The sequence below is a fragment of the Lepisma saccharinum genome, chromosome 1 (genome assembly GCF_977018435.1).
Source record: "Lepisma saccharinum chromosome 1, izLepSacc3.1, whole genome shotgun sequence".
In the NCBI taxonomy this organism is placed as follows: Eukaryota; Metazoa; Arthropoda; class Insecta; order Zygentoma; family Lepismatidae; genus Lepisma; species Lepisma saccharinum.
Window position 1 is genome coordinate 154961909 of NC_139229.1, and position 24140 is coordinate 154986048.

General features: G+C 38.1%; 1 protein-coding gene across 1 annotated transcript in view; it reads left to right on the top strand.

Moving 5' to 3' along the window:
- Window positions 1–24140, top strand: part of LOC146002889 (integrin alpha-PS3-like) — a 102440-nt gene that overhangs the window by 20509 nt on the left and 57791 nt on the right. Inside the window, exons 5-10 of the mRNA XM_083140969.1 lie at window positions 230–318; window positions 2333–2381; window positions 4714–4851; window positions 11884–11975; window positions 17072–17420; window positions 19011–19196. Of these exons, the coding sequence (XP_082997095.1) occupies window positions 230–318; window positions 2333–2381; window positions 4714–4851; window positions 11884–11975; window positions 17072–17420; window positions 19011–19196 (903 nt within the window). The remainder of the gene's footprint in view (window positions 1–229; window positions 319–2332; window positions 2382–4713; window positions 4852–11883; window positions 11976–17071; window positions 17421–19010; window positions 19197–24140) is intronic.

Here is a 24140-nt window from a genome sequence, read left to right on the forward strand (position 1 = left end):
GATCTTTATCCATAGATGCTAATTAGAGAAAAGTGCACCCTGATAAGCATTTTACTCAGAACAAAAATTATATTGCTTTTTCAATTTATATCTGCAGACTGTGGTAGTTGCAGATAATGACTATCATGTGGTCATGGGAGGAGTGTTGAAGGAGATTATCCAAAACTTAGAACTGGATAACATTAGTACGCATGCCTCAAAGAAATATAATTATCCTTTGCACTTTCAGGAAAGCAGGGATTTAAGCATGAAACTGATGAACATATTATCTTCTACTACTCTTACGGAGAGGCTGGAATTTCAGTTCATATTGTGGAGGTAGGTTTCCAATCATTCTTCTAATCTAATATTGTACAACTAATATCATTGCAGCCACAATCACTTCTGCTTTGCAAAGACCCAGTGAGCTTTCAATAGGGTCATTGCAATGTAGGAGTACTTGTAAGTGGACCATGCACTAAATTAATTTCTTACCTGTAAACCTACTTGATCAACTACTGTAGAGTAGCATTTGTTTTTGTTTTTTTTTGTTTGTTCAATTACCTTTTCTCCTAGCACTATATTACAAGTTTTACTTTAAAAGATTCATTAACTATAATATAAATGTAGTCACACTGGTCTAGCTGGTAGAGCATCCAACTGTCGTGCAGGAGATCCAAATTTGATTCCTGAACTGCCTGATTTCATTGGAGAATTTTCCAGCAAGATCTCTGCACGTCTAGGATTCACCCAACCTCTAATAGATGGGTACCTGGGGGCAACCCTGGGTGTTAAAGGCAGCTGTAGCATTGTGCTGTACTCATCACCTCCACAAATGGCAGAGATTGTGAATGTTAGATGGCCCTTCTTCCACATTCCCCATATGCCTTGATGGCATGTTGCATTGTGCAAGGGATAGTTTCACTTTGACCTTTTCTTAATGAAACTGTATGCAGTATACAGAGTTCGAAATCATTGAAGATTGGTGGGGGAGAAAGATCATAATTTATGCACATACAAACCACACACACACAAATACATATATGAAGGAATTCAGTGCTCACTCGTATACATATCAGATACTAAAGTAGAAAACATTTTTTTTACCAACTGGTTAAAAATGGCAATAAATTACAAAATAATTGAAATAGGTTTTATTAGATATAATTTTTGTTTAATTTTTGCTTTCTATTAATATAGATCAAAAATAGATCAATTAGTTTTCATACTTAGATTTGTCATGTATTCTTGTTTTGTTTTTATTGTGTACATATTGTTACTGGTGTAGATCTGTCATTGTCCTCTTGAAAGGAAATATTTCCTTATCAAAGCCGTAAGTTTCTGGTCTTTACTACTGCATTGAATTTATTGGATTCGGGTGAGGAATCACAAACACATACGGAGACAGATATTGTCTTCATTCTTTTGTCGACATTATCTTTAGTAAAGTATATTGAAGTCATAACTAAATGCTCTTATCTTTGTAGTCGTAACAAAAACTCCCCCCCTGGAAATTTTGGAGGGGGATCTTTTAGGTCAAGATCCTTGGTGGGGGGAAAATCCTCCCCCATCCCCCCCCCTTGGACTTCACACCCTGGCAGTATACTACCCTAACCTCTAGAGCATAAAAGTCAAAGGAGGAAAATAGGTGTACATGGTCTACAAATCAGTAATTTACTACATTTTGTGTACATTAACTAGAGATGGACTGAAATGAGATTTTGGCAGATACCGATATAAAATTTCCTGATACAATAACCGATATTCTACTGATCTGATATAATATTCCAAATGGTTCTTGAAGAACCATAATAGTTCATTGACCTCCTTAATAAGTGTATGTTGCCACATAAACCAAGCCTTTGCAATGCCAAAGTAGCTGCATATTTAAGCATTTACTTTTAAAAAAGTTCGAAATGGAGACTTATTATTTATATATCTTATATGAACTGTAACATGATGGCACAATATTGCACTAAATTGTAAGACATTTATAGATATATCAGATTATTAAAATTGTCATTAATATTACAGATACACTGATATGAATATATTATTCAATCAATATACAGTAGTGTTAACAGGTCATTATCCATTGTCTAGTACCTTTCTAACACTATGTTTTCAGAGAGTACCTTTCCTCTAGTCTCGGCCGATACCAATAGAGTACCGATTAATCTGTCCCATCCCTAATATTAACTTTATGGTACAATTTTATCCATCATTATTTAAATAGTTTCATGAGCATAGAACACATTACTATTGTTGTAAATTTACTAATAATTGCTTTCCATCTTGCAATAAGTTGGGTTATATATCCTTATGATTCCTGATTTTATATCTCTGTCTGCAGGATGGTTCAGAACTGCTGATTGGTGCACCTGGCGTTTTTGAATGGAAAGGTAAGAGCTTTCGATATGAAGTTTGTTGTGTGCAAAGAAAACAAGTAAAGGTTTTTTAATCAAAATGAAACAGTTAAGGATTAATATCTAGCATGTCAGCTTCTCCACTCTAAGATGCACAAGATTGGCTATTATATATAATTTCATATAATTAAACATAACCGTTAGCTTACCCTGACCAATCTCGGAGATTTTGTGATGTGCCCATACATCATTACATTATGATGTCATTTTACATCATTGAATTGCTTGGATTTGTATTCCAAAGTGAAAATAAATGGATTGGTTTAAAGAGGAAGTACCATTCTTCATTTTAGTAGACCCAAAGAAGGAGTGCAGGTCTGTGGTATCATCTTTTGGAAACAACGTTTCTTGATGCAAATTTAGAACAATCACTACCCTTCATTGTGTTATTCCTATTATTACAAGTCGTCAAAAGCTTGGGGATTTTTTTTCAATTTAATTTGATTCTAAAATAATTCAAGAATAGGGTAGGGGTAAATAAAACAGGACAAGATAGATTTTTAATAAAAACCTCAAGCTACTATTTCTTTTAATATAATATATAATACAAAACAAGGGGCATTTCATTTTGGTAACAAATTTACAACACACTGAGGATATTTCTGAATGGAGCTATGTCATTTAGTAGGGAAAAGGTTAAACATTTCCTCTCTAATTTCTACATTGCTTAGTTTTTCCTTGTACAGGGGTCATTAGAGAATAGAGAGATGCATCCCTCATCAGTAATCCAGAAAAAATGTATTAATGTGGTGGGATGCTGTCCCCCAGCTAAGAAAATATTCATAAAACATTCCTCCAGCTATTGTAATCTGCATAAGCATCACCCCACCTACTGCATTATCTCAATGTTGAACTATACAAGCATCACCTCACCTGTCCCCCAAACTCAACCAAGCTTCCCCATAGTTAAGAATTTCCACTTCAAGTACTGCTCCCAATAACTCAAATGTAATGATGCTTCTGCCTCTGTACCAGTTTACAGAGAATCATGGGCGTCCAGAAAGGGGGGGGGGGGCAAGAGAGTCATGGATCCCCCTGGAAAATGAAAGTATACCAAAAATTATATATTTCACACATATAATTTCATTTCAGCCACAATCATATGTGTTAATTATTGCATGAATATGATAAATTCAAAGTTAAGCTATGTTTTTTGAGGGAACAACACTATTATTGGGGCAAATGTGCCTTGCTTGCCCCCCTGGAAAAAAATACCATCCTTGCCCCTCCCTGGAAAAAATCCTGCAGACGTCCATGCAGAGAACCTACATATATTTGAAATGCATTGGTGCAAAACATTAAAAAAAATAAAGCATAAGATGAAAAATCAAGAAATGCTGTGATCTCAGTTAATTTAACTATTTATATGGGAGCAGTTGCAGCTGCTTAATACTTGCTACTTGTTACTCACTTTGTGAAAAAATAAAAAGATAGAAGAGGACAAGTTTCATAGATAAGAAGTGAAGTCTCATGTCCTCTTACCATAGATGACTTATGGACTTACAGGAGTGGAAACAAAAAATGTACATAGCTGTTCTTTGCTGCAATGGAAATTATGGTGCAGAGCTATAGCTATCATGAAGGTAAAGGTCAAGTTCCCCGTACACATGAAGGCACGTTTATGAAATGTGGAGGTGGGGACCCACATATTCTCTTGGCCATTTTGGAGGTGATGTGATCAGCACCACCTTTACCCCCAGGTTTGCCCCTAGGTACCCATTGATTTGAGGCTGGGTGAGCCACGGAGCCACTTTATACAGGGACAAGGCTGGAAAAATTCCGACCTTAGATCAGATGCCCTACCAAGTAGACCACCACTGCTATAGTTATCATGAAGAGACACCAAATTGAGCATGATTGGTGGAGACAAATGGATGTCCCCCCTGGAAAATGGATGTTGCCATAAACTTATATATTACATACATATATATTTCATTTCATTCACAGTAATTTATGTTTATTATTGGAAGGGTGTTGCAGGAACATGATAGCTTCAATCTGAATAAGTGTTTTTTGAGGTAGCAGCACTTTTATGGGGGGAAATATGTCTCGTTTGGAAAAAAATTTACCACACTTTCCTCCTCCTTGGAGAAATTCCTGCAGACGTCCATGTGGAGACATGGCATTTTCTGAGATGAAATCCAATTGGAAACAACCCTGCATAATTAAAATATCTGCAAGATGTATGAATGAAGGTTACACACGTCCCCTTGGAATGCAGTTAAGATGGTACCTTTCATACCTTATTTTTATTCTTGTGTACAATTTCCATACCATTGAATCATACATGCTTGCATTTCTATTGTAGGAACTGTAATTCGATACAGAAAGGAATCTGGCATTCATTACAGAAGACCAAGTAGAAATCCATACTATGGGCACTTTGGTGAACCACTGGTGCCCAATCCATACAGAACCAGTAAAATTACAAGTGCCAGTTACATGGGTAAGTTAAATTTCATTTTATAAAATGCAATTAATTTTGTTAGATCTGATCTGTAATAACGTGCTTATTAAGAGAAAAGAGCACAAGAAAAAGCTTTTTTTAACTCCATTGCATGCTCAGATGAGCTAATCTGGGCTGGACCTTCTTTATAGGGAGATTCGAGCCACTCTGCAAAGTTCCTTTACTGGGAATTGAAACATTTGGAACCATTGATTACAATGCAACAACATTAACCACTGAGTTATCAGGTTTTTTCCATGTCATTTCAACCTACCCTTGAGTCATTCCATGCCAAATCAACACAGATATGTGCAATTTTTAACCTGACCATCTCCGATTTTCATGAAATTTGAGGAGTTGAAACTATGCATGGAACTTAGTAACTATGAAAATTTTTAGTCTCGTGCGTCTTGTAATTGTTAAATTATTCAAGGTCAAAGTTTGCAGAAATTGCCCTTTTTGAGCCCGCTTAGCTATACTAAATCTGCTGTAACTCTGCCACTATTTTGCCTACGAAGCTCAAATAAAGCTTATTGTACAGGGAATTGAATAAGCTTTTTAGTGATATATAACAAGCCTACCTTTGGATAAAAGTATAATTTTGTCACGTGACCTTGACCTTTAACCTTGAATATCTCAAAACATGTCATCACCAAAAATCGTGAAAAAAATATATTTGGTCCCTCATTCCATACTATAAAATATATCAAAAAATCATTCTGGGACTGCGATGGGATCAGAAGATACAAAATAATATGTGTAACTATGTGAATGATAAAAACCCCATTACATGAACTATGAAGAGTCAAATGTCCCATAACACTCCCTACAAAATGTGAAGAAGTTATCCTGGGTATAATTGGTCATGAAAGAAATAGGTTAGGCACAGGGAGATCCCTAGCCGTGTGTGTCAAGCGCAGATCCGGCATATTGTTGACCGCCATATTGAATTCAGCGCAAAAATTTCAAAGGAAAGGGGGTGATGTGATATATCAAATGAGGCTAGAATTTCACGAGAAATGAAGTGACGAAGGTTTATCCAAAATATATTTAACCAGCAAAAATTTATTACTGCATGCTTGTAACCATTTCCTCCTTTTCGAGGTGTTAAAAACAAAGCATTGGAATGCTCCTAACGTGTTAGGAACTCATCGAGATCATGCTGACATCTTGGGAGAAAAAGAAGTATACGCACCATTGCATATGATTTTAACCAGCTACATTCACCAAATAGTTGAATAGTGAAGAATATTGGGAAAAGTATCTCAAACAATTACGTGACACTTCCTTTGGAATGAAAAATTCTTCAGTGACGAGGCTAATTTTTATGTTCACGGTGAAGTTAATAAAAATAATATGCAATACCTGTGATTTGCTCAGTCGAATGGTTGTTGCTGGTAAGCTAATTATGTGGTATAATGTATGGCGAACGGAAATGGTTGGTCCATATTCAACAACGGAACCTTAAATGGTGAGGGCTTCTTGGATTTGTTAAGTGAACAGTTTTTTTCACCCTTTCTTACGGGATATGGCACTTTTCGAGAGTTTTGAAACAGGACAGAGTGTGACCACACTATGTGGACATTTTTGCAATTTCTTCATGGTAATTTTCTAGGTAGATTGATGGGCACACGGGGATCTATTAAAAGGCCTGCACATTCCCCAGATCTAACATCTTAGAAGGACTTTTACCTTGAAGAGAATGGTGCATGCACTGAAAGTCCCTGATATTGACCATCTGAGAGAAGGCTTGCGATGTTGTTGCACCTGCTACATTGCCAAATGTTCTATGCGAGTGTGAGAGACGGCAACGAGTGTGCTCACAGGAACATTGACAACATTATAATGTGCATATATCGTAAGTGAAAGATATGTGTATAACTTTTTGCTGGCATAAGATACGTTGGAAAATCCTCCGTCACTTCATTTCTCGTGAAATTCTAGCCTCATTTGATATATCACATCACCCCCTTTCCTTTGAAATTTTTGAATTGAATTCAATATGGCGGTCAACAATATGCCGGACCTGCGCTTGATACACACGGCTAGGGATCTCCCTGTGCCTAACCTATTTCTTTCATGACCAATTATACCCAGAATAACTCCTTCACATTTTTTAGTGAGTGTTAAGGGACATTTGACTCTTCATAGTTCATGTAATGGGGTTTTTATCATTCACATAGTTACACATATTATTTTGTATCTTCTGATCCCATCGCAGTCCCAGAATGATTTTTTGATATATTTTATAGTATGGAATGAGGGACCAAATATATTTTTTTCACGATTTTTGGTGATGACATGTTTTGAGATATTCAAGGTCAAAGGTCAAGGTCACGTGACAAAATTATATTTTTATCCAAAGGTAGGCTTGTTATATATCACTGGAAAGCTTGTTCAATTTCCTGTACAATAAGCTTTATTTGAGCTTCCTAGGCAAAATAGAAGCGGAGTTACAGCAGATTTAGTACAGCTAAGCGGGCTCAAAAAAGGCAATTTCTGCAAACTTTGACCTTGAATAATTTAACAATTACAAGACGCACGAGACTAAAAATTTTCATAGTTACTAAGTTCCATGCATAGTTTCAACTCCCCAAATTTCATGAAAATCGGAGATGGTCAGGTCAAAGGCTGTGTTGATTTCGCATGGAATGACTCCCTCGTCTTTTCACCATTTTTAAAAATATTAATAATTTAACTATTTATTTCTCTATCCTTTGAGTGTTCAAAATTTACATCGAATTTTTTTTCAGGAATGTATTTGAATCTGATGGCCAGAAGGGGCCAATGTCATCCAAGACATTTTAGTTGTTTTTTTTTTTTGTTTTTTTAAACATGATCAGAATAGTTAACAATTTATTTTCCTTTATTAGGAGATATAATTTACATATTTTTATTTTTTTATTTTTTTATTAGTCCATTTGAATCTGGTTTATTGAATGAAAATTGATTTTAAATTGTCATTGGACAGTGAATGGAATCTAAAAACTAGACAGACCTGTAAGATTCCTTCAGGTTATATCTGAGGAGTTTTTCTTTTATCTCATAGTAGTCAAGTTTTGAACACTCAATGAATTTGTTCATGACGAATTTCCCAAATGATGATGATTTAGAAAGGCAAAGCTCCACAGTGGTATTTGGGCCATGGCCAGATTGAAGGTCATTGAGTGTTTGCCCCAGAGACATCTAAAAGAAACAATGAATATAGGTGCATCAACTATATGTCATCCAAGCCCTATGAAAGAAGATTGTTAATTTGCTACTGGTTCGTACAGTGTGTATGTATATACATGGCCAAAAGTCATCAGACACCCCTGTGCTTAAAGTTAACTTGCCAGCAGTGGCAAAGCGTGGTGTTGCTGGAAAGGGGAGAGGGGATAAGAAAAATATAGCCCCTACCAACTGAAAATACCATATTGCCTCAATCTCAAAAGTATTTATTATGCACATTATCATACATTTATATTATACGTGTACAGAAAGTCTCCAATCCAACTTATTTATGTTACACCCCATATAAACTACTGCACATAAGATTGGTGAATTAATATAATAAACTATATAATATATATAAAAATAATGGTAAATGTACTTGGGAGAAACACAAATTGTCAATTTTGCACTCGTTATTGTGGATTTTCCTCCTGTACAAAACTGATTGGAACGTCATTGTAACAAGACTCGCCTGTGTGTTGCTTCTTCAAAAGATGCAAATTATACACCAACTGCTTCACACATTTTCTAGTTTTCATTGGCTCCTGTCGGTCATTCCGATAGTAGACTAGCTAATGTGAGTTGAATTCATTGAAGGTAAAATGCCAATTTTAAATCTGTCTTTGTAATTGGAAGTCCTAGCAATTCTTCATGTTGCACATTTATTTCATAATGTTGTTCACAAAAGTGTCCTGACAAATCTTACTATTTTCAGATTTAAATGGGTCTTATATTTACACTAGCTGATTATCCGGCGTTGCTCGGGAATTTATTTATTCCAATCTTCTATTAGAAAGGAAAATAATGAATTCTAACTATAGTGTAAAATTAACTTGGAGTTGAACGGTATTGGTAGTGTCACTATTCATCTGAGCGACCCCGAAAACTGTGGCAATTTCGCACCTTCTGTGTAGGCAACCAAATTCTCTGTGCTGTGTAGTGGGAAGCATGTCTTGCAGGATATGACACACGAAAATGCCACGGAACAGAATACCCCCTTCCCACCCCCGCCGCTGGGGGTGCCAGGGGGGTCTTGCCATCGCAGTATTTCTTTCCAGATTGTAAGTGATATGTGTACCAATTTTGGTTGAAATCGCTCCAGGTGTTCGAGAGTTATGCCAGAACAAACATACATATAAACATACATCCATTTTTATATTTATAGATTGTGCAACCCACAAAACCAGAAAAATATAATACTTTTGGAATTTGTGAAAAATAATATTCTTATTGTTTCTCTCATTATTTCTACATATCTCGACACCATACTCTTTAGGCATTTCAAATACAACATAAACTGCAACAGCAACAGCCACAATCATACTAGTTATATATAAAAAAATAATTCTATCAAAAATATAGACAACAAAAGTGAATTCTTTAAATTAGGCCCACACAGGAGAAGTACTACGTAGATTTTTCAGCGAAAAATGCAGGCTCGACCAGGCCTCAAATCTGGGTCTCTGTCATTCCGTGTCATTGCTCTACCACTGAGCTATTGAGCCAGCCTGGCTTTGCCGGGTTTTTTCGCTGTTGCTGTTTTACCTGTGTGGAATTGTCTCTGCAAGTGCTACCACAGTAGAATCTGTTGCCTTTGAAACACTGTAGACGTTGACGTTGCCTGGTTCCTCCCAGCATAGAGATGTCAATTCTTCTATTCTATGTTAAGATAGAATAGAAGAATTGACATCTCTACACTGGGAGGAACCAGGCAATGTGTTTCAAAGGCAACAGTGCAGTAGCACTTGCAGAGACGATTCCACACAGGTAAAACAGCGACAGCAAAAAATCAGGCGAAGCCAGGCCAGCTTCATTGTTTGAACAAAATTGTGTGGCAGTACCTAACTGGCTCACCCAAAGCCCCAACTTGAAACCAATCGAATATCTCTGGGATGAGCTGGAGTGTTGGTTGCATGCCAGACCCACCCAATCAACAATCACACGTCAACTACTCATCATACCAAGAAAAATGAAAACAAATTCTGCCAGCAGTTTACAAGAACTTAATGGTGAGCATATTAACATTACAATAACAGCTAAGGGAGGTTTGACATCCTATTAATAACATGACTGGTGCATTTGGAACCAACAGCAATGGGTGTCTGGTGACAGCGACAGTGAAAAATCAGGCGAAGCCAGGCCGGCTCGGTTGCTCAGTGATAGAGCAATGGCACAGAATGCTTGAAACCTGGACTCAAGTCCTGGTCGAGCCTGAATTTTTGCTGAAAATCTACAAAAGAAAAGTGAACCTTTCAAAACAGTAAACACGTTTCTTTCCATGTGGAGTAGAAAAGCTTATCTGGTCCTCATCTGTGATGTCACACCCACGATATTCATGAAAGAAGGCATGCCTGACTGCAGCCTCTTCCCTTTCAGTAGCCTTGGGAAGAACTATGAGGCTGACCTCATCTCGTATGTTGCAGGCATGTCAGCCCCTGATATTAAGACTTCCTGCATGGACTACATAGGATATTATGGAACCAGCTGAGAACCACGCAAATGTGTCTCACTGCATGCATAGATAAAGTACTGGGCAGGGATAGAAATTTGCAGTAATTATTGTAAGAACTAAAATTTCAGTTTCTATGTATTAAACGTCACCCAATGAAATTATAAGTAATAAAATTATCTGTAATAAACAAATATACTAGGGTTGGCCAGACCTCTGGGCCTTTTAGGGTGCTTTGACACTGCTTGCCATATGATGCACATGACTAACACTATGGAAGTAAAGGCACAAATGCAAGAACAATCTAGATGCCTTTGCTGTCACATCAGCAAACTGAGAGAGTTGTGAGCTTTCAAATGATGCATGATCGTCAGGGCCAATAAGTTTGGCTGCATTGCTTTGGTAGCCAAAAACACTAACTGAACTGAACTGGAAAACTCTGAAGCATATTGTGCAAACCAATTGTCGGGCAGCCTTATCAATGATTACATAGGAATTCCTTTGCAGACCAGTGATAGGACTTGGTTGTGCTGCATCCTAGATCGCATGCACCAATGCTCATAAATCGTTTGAAGTGGTGCAAACTGCAAACAACACTGTCATTGGACTATGGAGCAGTAGAAGGTCTTGTGGAGTGATGAGACATCATATGGTAATTGGATGAACATGTGTGGACCTAGCGAATGCCTGGTAAACTGGCATTTGCCAGTGTGTGTTGTGTTAACAGTGAAATTTGTTGGTGGGAGGTAATGATCTGGGGCTCTTTACCCTCGTTTGGACTTTGACTGTTAGTTTTAACCAATAGGTCGATGACCTCTGGCATGCACCAAGACATTTTAGACAATAACATGCTTCCCGTACTTTGGCAACAGTTTGGAATAGGCCCTTTTTTGTATCAACACGATAATACTCCTGCCCAAACACAAAGGTCAATTGCATCATGGTTTGAACAAAATCAGGTGGCAGTACCTAACTGGCTCACCCAAAGCCGCAACTTGAAACCAATCGAATATCTCTGGGATGAGCTGGAGTGTTGGTTGCATGCCAGACGAACCACTCAAGCAACAAACACACATCAACTACTCACCATGCCAAGAAGAATGAAAACAAATTCTGCCAGCAGTTTACAAGAACTTAACATTACAATAACAGCAAAGGGAGGTTTGACATCCTTTTAATAACATGACTGGTGCATTTGGAACCAACAGCAATGGGTGTCTGGTGACTTTTTAGCTATGTAGTGTATTTATCTTCCTGATTAATGGTTAGTGTAATGTATCATGATTATATCCCTTGAACACAGCTCAACATTTTATGATGTTCCTATACTATATAACTTATTTGCTAAACTGAATGTCTTTGTATTCCAGGCTACTCTGTGTCATCTGGAAAGTTCTTGAGCTCTTCTAATGAAACACTCTATGTTTCTGGGGCACCAAGGGGAGCCTCGTACAGAGGAACGGTAAGACATTATTCCATATGATTCTTTCAAATGCACTATTTTGCCAAGAGAAATATTTCTAAAAAGTGTCATTAAAGGGTTAAAAATAACAAGTTAATGAAAAATAGTGAAGTCATCATCATCCTTCGCAGTTTCCTGTCTCTGGCTGGTTCAGCATAGGAGTCAAGCCTCTGGTCTTCCACCATTCCTCATTCCACAGTGTTCCGAACTTGTCATCTTCTCCTAACACTCTCCACTATCTGCTCTTTCCACAGACATCTTGGTCTCCCCTTGGCCTTATTCCCATTCCTTCTGCATTATAAGCTCTTACTGGTTGTCTTTCTGCATCCATCCTCTTCATGTGTCCAAACCATCTTATCTGTGCCTGATCTATTTTGTCCTGAAGCTTCACCACCCCCAGTCTGTGGGATCTCCTCTTTCTTTATTCTATCCCTTCTAGTCTTCCCCAATATACTCCTTAAAAAAATTCATCTCCACCTCCTGCATCTTTCTTTTGTCTCTCTCTGTCATTGTCCAAGTTTCTGCTCCATACATAATTATTGGTACATATTATGTATTATATATTACCTTTTTGCATTTCATAGGTACATCCCTGTTCCATATTAATCTTTGAACGCTTTGATATAGTCCACCACCCATTTGTCCTCTTCTGTTTACCTCCCCATCTATTCTTCCACTTCTCTCAATTATGCTTCCTAGATATTTGAAGCTCTCCACTACCCGCAACTCTTCTGTGTCCATCTTTATTCTTGGTGCATTTCTAGCTCTGTTTCTTGTTGTTATTAGTACTTCACTCTTTTCTGCACTGAATTTTATTCCTGCTCTTCTGATTTCCTCATTCCAACTGTCAAGCTGTCTGTGTACTACTTCTTCACTGTTTCTCCATATTACTAGGCAGAGCCGCCGTTAGGAAGTGCGAGGCTCTGCGTGAACTATACCCACGTTGAAAAATGAAACTGTATGCACCTTCAATTCCTCGTAAAATTCTACACTAAAACCACCATGGTTATTAATATTGCATAATTATTACTCCACCTTCAACACAAGGATTTCCCTTGAGCCACCAACAAAATTTTGCAGCATGTTGAGAACATGAAGACAAATAACTTTCTGTAATGCATAACTTTTTGTTACTTCAGGACCTGTTTCGGCTTTCTATCAGCCCTCGAAAAAACACATTTTATCCTGTATGTATGTAGCCATGCTCTACAGATTCATCCTTACAAACATACATCGGTAGGGCATCTAACTGTCATGCGGGAGACCCGGTTTAGATTCCCGGGATGGGTGATCTAAGGTTGGATATTTTCTGGCCTTGTCCCCGCATAAAGCTGCTCTGGGGCCCAACCCAGCCTGAAATAAATGTGCACCTGGGGGCACCCCTGTGGCAACCCTGGGGGTAAAGGCAGCTGGAGCATTGTGCTGATCACGTCACCTCCAAAATGGCTGAGATTGACAATGTGTAAGAGCCTACACCCACATCTCCTAAATGTGGCTTCATGACACGGTGCTATATGCACGGGGAACTTTACCAACATAGAGACATTAGTACTGTATGGAAGCGGGATTGTGTTGGCAGAGAAGCAGGCAGAAAGACATTCCTGATTTTAACTTTCGCTCAATTCACGTACTGTTGCTTATCATTCTTTAGCGACTCGCTAAGTTATATTAATATCCTGAGGGCGACCCTTTCCTATCTATCCATAGCATACATACTGAAGATTTGATAGTTTTCCGGTAGAAAAATGTGATTTGCGACTGCAAACATATAGGATATAAATGACGATTTTTGAGGAGTCGTAAAGTCGAAATGAAACTTCATCGACTTTACATCAACAAAACGTTATCCAGAAAAGTTGTTCACATTGATGTCCTCTTCATGCTGTGAAACATTGTCGATGGTTCGCAGCAACAGCCTGAGTACATATGTATATATCCATACATGAATATAAATATTTGTGTGTTTCTTAAAATCTTTACCAATGCTCTAGGTGCAGTGGGAAGGGGGGTGCGAGAGAATGGTATTCCCCAGCTAAGTCCCTTTGCTTATGCAAAGAACCCCCACCCCCAAACTACCTCCAAGACTTCTTTACACATGTGTTGTGGAAGTATAAATATTTGGTATGATATAATTGAGGGAAATTCTTTTAGAGAGCACAATGTAGATTACCTCTCAGATAAAATGTATCCCTCACGTCGTCAATCCCAGGGGTTACCATCCCCTCCTATTACCATCCCCTCCTACCAAAGGCCAATGGCATTCATCTACATCATGTCATAATTCTCATAAAGCATTTAATTAAGACAGCGTAACTATTTCATAACTGAAATCACTTAGCATTACACTTTAATTGATCTGTCTTCCCCCAAAATTCATCATTCCGTTCACCTAACGAACTAAATATGTTTGCACCTGGTAGTAAAAGTGACTTGAAACCAGCTAAAGTAAATACATTAGTAAGGATATACATTCTGATTCCCCTCTCCCCCACCTCATTGCACATATTGCAGCATGGTGCCAAGGTGTAAACTTTTTTTCACATATTACAATATTACATATATTTAAGAAAAATGTATGCTGTTGGATTTTATATTATTTTAATAAAAATATTATTTTAAGAAAAAAACACCTCCAAATAAGAGTATTTTGATGATTCAGACCACACAATTATCAGCCCCCTCTGTGTGCACCCTGGTCAATACCATAATTGAAGTCAAATTTTGACACCAAATAAGTTTCTGTCAATAATCTGGCAAGTGAGGAGAGCCCATTGTGCTATTTGAAAAATTTCCAATGTGAGGAATTTCTGTTGTTCCTGAAGCATTGGGACATTATAAAATTTAGAACATACATTTGCTCCCCTAAGAGCAAAACATTAGCAACCACAGGACAAGGTTCTTTGACCTCTACTTTCCCCCGAAGCGGGCGGAAATCAGGTCAACTTTGACCACAGGAGGATAGAGAAACCAGAGGGGGGCAATTCACCCTCATCCACTCTTCAAATATCACCCTGAGGTTAGCCTTTTTTGTTCATTGGCATAGTGGTAAAATCCGCTATATCTACAAATCCACGCCCCTTCCTTGGGTTTCAAGGAAGTAGGAATAAAAGTATCTCCAAATCTTTATTTCTATTTAGCTGCGGATCCATTTCACACAAAAGGCAAAATGCTGACCGGGACAAGTTTCCCTGACACGGTCTATCCTCTTCTTGACATCTGTCAATTTACCTACATCGTAAATTCTCCATCCTCAAATTTGGGGCCTGGGAGCTTGGTTTGAACGCAAATAATCACAATAGAGTTTGACAGGGAATCTGTAGAAAGTTGGGACCACAAGTAAGAAACTCGACTGTGTTAGTGCTGAAATTCTCTTTTCACAGCAAGCTTGCTGTCCCCATTTTCGATTTCCTTTTCTATATATATATATACTGATTGCAAATGTAGCTGTATTGCCAATATAGGCTTCTTTTATTTTATTTTATCTATTCTAATGTGATCAATATTTCACCAGAAATGAATGTGAATAAAAGAGTCAATAACATTAAATATCTGGAACCGCGAGGCCCCTCAAAGTGCAAGGCCCTGTGCGGTGGCATGCGTCACACACCCCTAATGGCAGCCCTGTTACTAGGTCATCAGCGAACAACAGGGCCTTCATTTCTTCCCCACCTCTTTGTTAATTACATCAATTGTAATTATGAAGAGCAGTGGGGAAAGAGCACTTCCCTGTTTTAGTCCATTACTTATACTGAACCACTCCGTTCTTTCCACTGGTGTCTTCACACAGCTCTGGTTGGCCTTATATGTGCTCTGCACTCTACACAGTATCTCTTCCTCTACTCCTATCTCACTTAGAGCCTTCCAAATCTTTGTTCTGTCCTCTTAGAGCATTCCAAATCTCTGTTCTCAAGTAATGTGACTTAATCCTGAAGGAACATATAGGCAATTCTGGAGTCAAACTAACAAAATTATGTATGCCATGTGACTGGATTCATAATTCTAGTTATGATTCAATATCCTTAAAACAATGTTAAATATAGATAATTATCACATATTGATTTGTATATTTTTTATTTATATTTTTGTTATTTTACAGTGCTAATCACGATGATCATATATTGGGAATATTTTGTATTTTTAACTTAACACTGGTTTTCTGCCAATTGATGGCTAATTGCAAGAATGAGGAAGAGTGATTAGATTGCACAATGGTGACAATATCGAGAACCCAGCATGATGCAATTTTCCTCATGTTGAGGTTGTTCTCACTGATGCATCACAACCTCCTAAAGAAATGCACTTACCTATTCTGCAACCATCAGCTACAGCTAGGCATTGTTGCTACAGGCTTCATGCAAGTCTTGATCACATTTTTGCACATTCTTGCCATGGACAAACCTGGATTTTGATCCACAAAAAAAGTCCACAAGATGGTGTTCATTTCAACCTCATACATGCCGGTCCCTGTGGCCGAGTGGTTAGCACATCACACTGCGACACCAAGGTCCCAGTTTCGAATCCCACTCGGGCTTGGTTGTTTGTGAATGTCCATTCATCAATTTCATCACTCATCCCCATCTTCGCAAATTAGCCAAGAGGCACAAAACGCGAAGTAAAATAAACTAAGTCAATCAATCAAATCAACCTCATAGATACACAACAGCACTCACTGCACTAACCACTTTTGGCACTCCACACATAAACATGTGCTCAAACTGACATTGCTCACTGCCTGATAGCACCTACATGGTGTTATCACCTTTTCTTGCCACTTTTAAATTGACAACTCACACACAAGTATTTGATAAGCAGTTACTTTAAAATAAGTATGACTGCTTACAGCAATGTAGGAACGAATCTTACCAAAAAAATCATATTTTTGGTTCCTCCTTATACATTTTTTACTCACATATGTTATTAAGCACAAGACATGGTAGCACCATGTAATATATATGTTATTTATATTGTGTAGTGAGAATTTCCTATAATATGTAAATTTTTATGAAGGCTGATAACTTTTGTTTGGGGTTACCCTAACCTCTTTTCTTGTATATGTGTGCATTTACTGCCTACAAAGTAAGTTTTCCCACACCTAGGTTTTTGTGTTCCGATTTCCAATATATCCAGAGGGAGAATTTGACATGGTCATTGAGCTGGAGGGTTTTCAAATGGGAGAATACTTTGGTTCAACACTCTGCGTTATAGATCTGAATGCCGATGGACTTGATGATCTTGTAATTGGTGCCCCGCTGCATTCCTTGGTCACCCAGAATTCTGCAGTCTATAGCGGAGATGAAGGACGTGTGTATGTGTACCTGAATGAAGATGGAGGAAGGATGAAGGAAATGGGGCAGAAGTGGATGATTATGGGCAGCAAGCAACGTGGTGCTAGGTTCGGGATGACCATTGCAAATATTGGAGATATCAACTTAGATGGACATCCAGGTAACTAGTAATGGGCATTTTCACTAAATTTTATTTGCAGCAATTTTAAAAAATACATCATGGAAAAATGACCCCTGCAAGTTCTTGCCTTTCTCTGCATTCAATTAAAGGCAAAAATGAGACACTAAAAGTTGCAAGGCCGGCTTTGCGCTCAAAACACAATTCGCCATGTTGATACATCATCTACAGGGTGATTCAAAAAGGACTTTACAACATTGAAGGCATATAGAAATTTATTCAGATAATTTACAGAGTCGGTTTAGGTGCCATTATAAAGCAAAACACATCAAGTTTGTCATACAACATTCATGTTGGGTCGATGTTGCTACCTTTTGTAATGTGGCATACATCCCACCTGAAGTCTATTTCATTCCAGGCTTTCACCAGTAAGTCTAGCGTCACTTCTGCAGTGGCGGCGTTAATTCAAATTCTCAGCTCAGAAAGATCAGCAGGTAAACATTGTACAAAAGCCGATCTTTAATGAAACCCTACAAGAAAAATCTAGCAGGTCAAATCTGGGGAGCGAGGTGGCCATGCAACAAGTCTCAATGAAGGTTTGATGTAAAGTAAAGTAAAGTGCTCCCCTGTGCTTAGCACCATGCCATGAAGGCGTATAAGGGGTGTGGGGGTAATGCCCCACACTTTCTTGATCTGGTCGTGAGTGGGGGTGATGTGATCAGCATCATGCCCCTGACTGCCTTTACCCCCAGGGTTTCCCCCAGGTATCATTCGATGCTGGGTGGGTGCCGGGGCTGCTTCCAATGTTAGAAAAGTTCCCTGATTTGAACCGGCCGGGGAATGTATATAGAATGTTTAAAATCATCATCAAATGCTTAACTCAAGATGTTTCCTAAAAGTATTTATCCCAAGATATCTAAAAGGTGATCCCACCTTGACATTTAAAATGAAGTGATCACCCCTTTACAAGACATCTAAAACTGACATAAATCATAGAGTAATGTGAGAGTAAATGGCGATATATTATTTCCCTCTTGAATGTCTAAAAAGAGGTGATATTCTTCCCTTGACATCCAAAAATAAGAGATCACCCCTCCCCAAGATATACAAAATTAACAGTAAACAATTAATTAACTTGGAGTAAATGCAGGCTCACTACTCCCACTTAAATCTAAAATTGAGTGATAGCACTCCAGAGATGACAATAAACCTAGTGGGTGAGATCTGAAAGAGAGAACATCATCCTTCGCGTGAGAAGATTGTTAATCTGACACTGAACTGAACTGACTTAACATTCAACTAGTACTCAACATAAACATAATTTATAATCTAGAACTTCTCAAGAGCTTGTAAGTACTTCAACGGCATTTATGCAAAACTGTACTGCTTCCCCTTAAAAATTTTATATGCATGACTTTTTCCCCAAATTGTGTTTATAATTGTTAGCTTCTCACAAATTTTTGCTTTAATTCCACAAGATTTTTAACATCAATTATGCTTCTACCACTATTTTATGGACTTTTGTCAATTGATAAATGTGTATAGAATTCATGATATAATACCCATAAGTTATCAAGCATCATTAGTCTATTGTTTATATGTGAGAATCAATATGTACATTTTCTATGTTAGATATAGCAGTGGGTGCTCCTTATGAAGACAATGGACATGGTGCAGTTTATATTTATCACGGAGACAAGCATGGAATTGTGCCTCAATATGTTCAACGTATCATGGCATCTGATGTTAATCCTTCAATTTCAACTTTTGGTGTAAGCATATCAAGAGGCATTGACACTGACAACAATCACTATACTGGTGAGCTAATTTTCCTCATACTCTATCTTTATTAAAGCTCAGTTCACATATTGATATTCTCAGGAAAGTGCTTGAGATAGAGTTGTCCAAACACTGTTAATTAACAGTCAGTAATGAGTGGTAATTTTTAATAATTTTTGTGTATTATGTTCTAAGAATAATGCATTATGTATGTATGCAATTAATGCAGGGGCGGTTACTGATATTATTGCAGTGTTGCACAACGACCGGATATTTTACCATGAAATGTCATGCTTTTTGTTAGTATTTTTTTTCATTGCTTTCCTATTAAATATATTCAACGTAAACAAATAATTTTACCCTTGATTGCTTTAAAAGAGCTAATTCCATTATGATCCGTTGAAAAGAAGGAAGCAACCTGCAAGATTTCACAGTATATGAGTAGACAAACAGGTCGACATTGCAGCGCTGAAGCAACGGCCTGATCTCTGCAGCAAGGAGTATTGGAGCGAGGTTCAATGCCGTTGTTCCTATCCTCGTGCCTAAGCTGACTCCTCGTTGTAGAGACTGTGCTACAAAGGTCACCCACCAGGCGCAGGCAAGGAAGGAGACTTCACGACGAACCGGCAGGAAATGCTGGGATGCTAATTATTTTTTACACCATTAGAGAGCAACAGCATGTGAACAGTAGGCAAGTTCTTACTGTCCCATGTCATACAGCAACAGACAAAATGTCCATGTTAGACAAGGAAAAATATTTTCTTTTGGGGAGAATTTTAACCTAATTTAGTAACCTTACCACCAATCACCAATCCAAATTCAGTTTAAAATATAACTTATTGTATACAAGTGGAGTGCTAGTTATCTTCCCTGATGTGGCGTGGGTGCTGGGTCTAATTGTCTATTGTTATAGTTGCGATATTTAGTGTACTGTTGTTAACCGATACCGATACCAATGCTTGAAAATTGTTCAAAATACTGATTAATATTATTGGGTGAGCCCAATTAGAAGCATCGATTTATCAGTTTTCCTTCAAAATATTCAACAGTTGAATCTGAACATTAAACTGTGACATGCACTGAGGAGTAGCTAGTCTAGCAGAGATAGATTAATCAATCTCACGTCTCTAATTATTTTCAAATCACAATATTTATTGACTTAAAGCCTCAGTTCATATGCAAAACTTCTTTCCACGTGCTTCTCATCCCTCGATGTGAACCCTAGCTGGTTCTTCTTCCGCATTACCAGTTCCAGGTATAGACAACCGCCCGAAGCGAAAGGGAAGGGTTGAAAGCCCGTGGTTTCAGGTCCTCCAGTCTATCTCCTATAGGTTTCCCTTCGATTCCTTTGTAAATCCTCTAAAGAACTCAGGAGAAAATTTTATGCAGTACTTATGTTCTCTGTATTTACACAACCTTTTAAACGTTGTACAATATGTATGTATAATATGGGATGTAGTTTTATTTGTATATGAATAGGAACGTACTTGTATTATGTGCAGACAAATATGTTATGGTTTCTTTTCTTTTTTTCAAATATGGAATATATAATGATTAAATAACAAATATCTAGCTCTCGTTTTAGTAATGTTTTATTTAAATATACTAATAATTTGTCCTCCAATAACAAATGGGTAAGCTAAACAGTCATAAATACGGATGTATTAATTTGGGCAAGAAAATGCACGTTCTAATTGTTGTTGTTGGTTTGGTTTATTTTACTTCACCTTTCTGCCACATTTGGTTATCGCGAAAATGAGGATGAATGATGATATAATGAAATTGATGAAGGGACCTCACAAAGAACAATTCAGGCTTGGATTCGAACCCGTGACGACCGCGCATTCTTGTTCCTGTGTGTTGTACTCTGCAGTGAATAATGAGATGATTTGGAATGAAAAATGTATCACAGAACTCAAAAAGCCAAATGAATATCATTGAAGAAAGTAGAATAAAGTGTGTTTTGTTACCTGTTTATCTCCTCTAATATATTGAATTTTTGCCACCTCCCATCGCTTTTTCTAGCTGTATAGATTTAATCGCGATAACTAGCTAATGAACTTATGGAAGTCATGAGAGACAATAATAAACAGAGAACTCTGGACTCCTGATTTCACAGTGCCCTGCAGATGCACTGGGAGGAAATTATTTGTATTTTCCCCCCTTTGTTTAGCATTGCTTTTCCATCACTTTACCTAAATTCTGCCATGACGATGAACGTTGATTAAATTAAACGGATGAAGAGTGGTTACAAAGGAACACTCATGCACAGGCCAGTGCTCGAGTCCGGATCCTTCAGTAACGAGATCGTGAGATGGAGAAATTAGGGAAATCAAGCAATGCAATTTTTTTAGAAAAACGTTAATCACATACAAATATGGTGTTTCAAAAATTCAATTGAAATTTACGTCCCACTGAGTAAATACGCAGTTTGCTTTATCGATACCCACGTATCCGAATAGTTAGAGCTTTCCACTCATCTTTGTTGTCGGCCGACCTCCGTAGAGGAGTGCAAGTGGCCCCAGATTGATACCCGGTGGAGGCAGGTTCGGATCCCACTTTAAACTGTAGGGCCAGTCCCGATTAGCTTTTATGAACATAAAGTGGACTTAAACACCAAATCAACCAGCCACGAGGGAGTAGTTATCACTGCATGCTATGACACCAGGAGTTCCGGGTTCGAACCCCTACCTCGGCATGGGTGTTATTTGTGTTTGTCTCTTCATTAATTTTATTGTATCATCTTCGCGATTAAGCAAATGTGTCAGCGACGCTAAGTAGCATAAATCAATGCATTGATTGATTTGGTTTGTTTTACTTCGCTTTTCCTACACTTTTGGCTAATCATCAAGATGATACGATAAAATTGATGAAGGGACAAACACAAATAACACCCATACCCAGGTAGGGGTTTGAACCCCGCATCTCTGGCTTCATAGTGAAATCAACATGTTTTGGATTTTCGAAAGTGGGTGGGATTAATGTGTGCTTCTTTTAAGTAGTCCTTCCTGATTTTGCAATCCTTTCCTTTCTTTGACGTTCAATTTTTAGGAATACTAGGCCCTAAAGGGGGGAGGGGGGATTATGACCCACACCAACCTCCCTTGGGCACGCCACTGACATCACCGCACATCACTGACATTAAAGTACTTCTTACGTAACACAAAAAACAAAATTCTGTACAATATTGTTGCTGAACAAATGGAAACTTCAAATTTTGCATGATAATTATTAATTACGAGGGTCACTATTTATATTTTGAGCCTTGGCAACACTGATTGAAGTTAGGCGCGATTTGACGTTTGCACGGAATCGTCTGTCATTATTGACCATAACGTACTTCAAATGTTTTGTCAATAGCTTCATTTGTGTTGTTTATGTTGCCTTGGAGATTGCGCAACAACAATAAAATGGAATTAACTCGTGAACATTTTCGTGCGATGATTTTTTACGATTTTCGACGTGGATTATCAAGACAAGAGTGCATCGATCAACTTACTTCCACATTTGGCGATGAAGCCCCATCCTTTGCCACTGTGAAACGCTGGTATAACGAATTTAATCCTGGCCGCAATTCGCTCACCGACGAGATTCGCGAAGGTCGTCCAAAATCAGTTGTTGTTCAAGAAAACATTGATGCTGTGCAAAACCTAATACTGCAAGATCGTCATGTGACATACTGTGAGATTGAGGCAACCATAGGCATTAGTTCCACCAGCATATATAAAATATTACATGATCATTTAGCTGTGAGAAAGGTATGTTCTCGTTGGATCCCACACAATTTGACAAAAACTCAAAAAGACGCTCGCGTCAATTGGTGCAAACAAATGCTCAATAAATACAATTGTGGTGCTTCAAAAGACGTATATAAGATTGTAACAGGTGACAAATCATGGATGTATGCATATGAGCCAGAATGTAAACAGCAGTCGACTGTATGGGTGTTTCACGATGAACCCAATCCAACAAAAGTTGTTTGCCCTCGAAGCACATCGAAACAAATGGTCGCCTGTTTTTTCGGGAAAACTGGTCCTGTGGCAACTGTGCCTTTAGAGGAACGTAGAACTGTCAACTCTGAATGGTACACAACAATTTGTTTGCCAGAGGTCTTCAGTCAAATACGGAAAACAAACAAACTCCGTCGGATCATTCTTCATCAAGACAATGCCAGCTGTCACACATCTCGTCTAACAACCAACTTTATGAACAGTCAAAAAATCGAATTGATGGGTCATCCACCGTACAGTCCTGATTTGGCACCCAATGACTTCTTGTTCCCGAATGTCAAGAATAAATTGTGTGGACAACGGTTTTCGTCGGCAGAAGACGCCGTTGATGCGTTCAAAAACCATATTATGGAGGTGTCTCAAGAAGATTGGAAAAACTGCTTTGACAGATGGTTCGAACGAATGCAAAAGTGTATTGGCCATAAAGGAGAATACTTCGAAAAACAATAAAGCAGTTTTCAATGCCAAATTCCTGTTTTTTTATTGTTAGGCTCAAAATATAAATAGTGACCCTCGTATACCACCTCGAAAGGATCACGTGGCATTTTGTGGATCCTGCGAAAGGGCCGGTACCGATGAACAAAATACAACCAATATTTACCGATACTGATACATCGACTCAGCTCAAATATACATACACATAAAATTATGAATATATATCATTACATTATAAATATATTAAAATTATTTATATATATATTCCCTGCAACCACCAACATTCTGAAACTACGAGCCACCACTGAATTAATGTATGTAGATTATGTGACAAGTCAAGAATCTCTTATGTGAGAATTATGATTGATTTATTTGCTTTATTTTACTTCGCTTTTTGCACCACTTCTGGCTAACTTGCGAATATTGGGATCAGGGATTATAATATGATAATATGAAACATCCATGCCCAGGCCGGGATTCGAACCCAGGACCCCTGGCGTCGTAGCACAATGTGCTTACCACTCTGCCACGTGGGCTG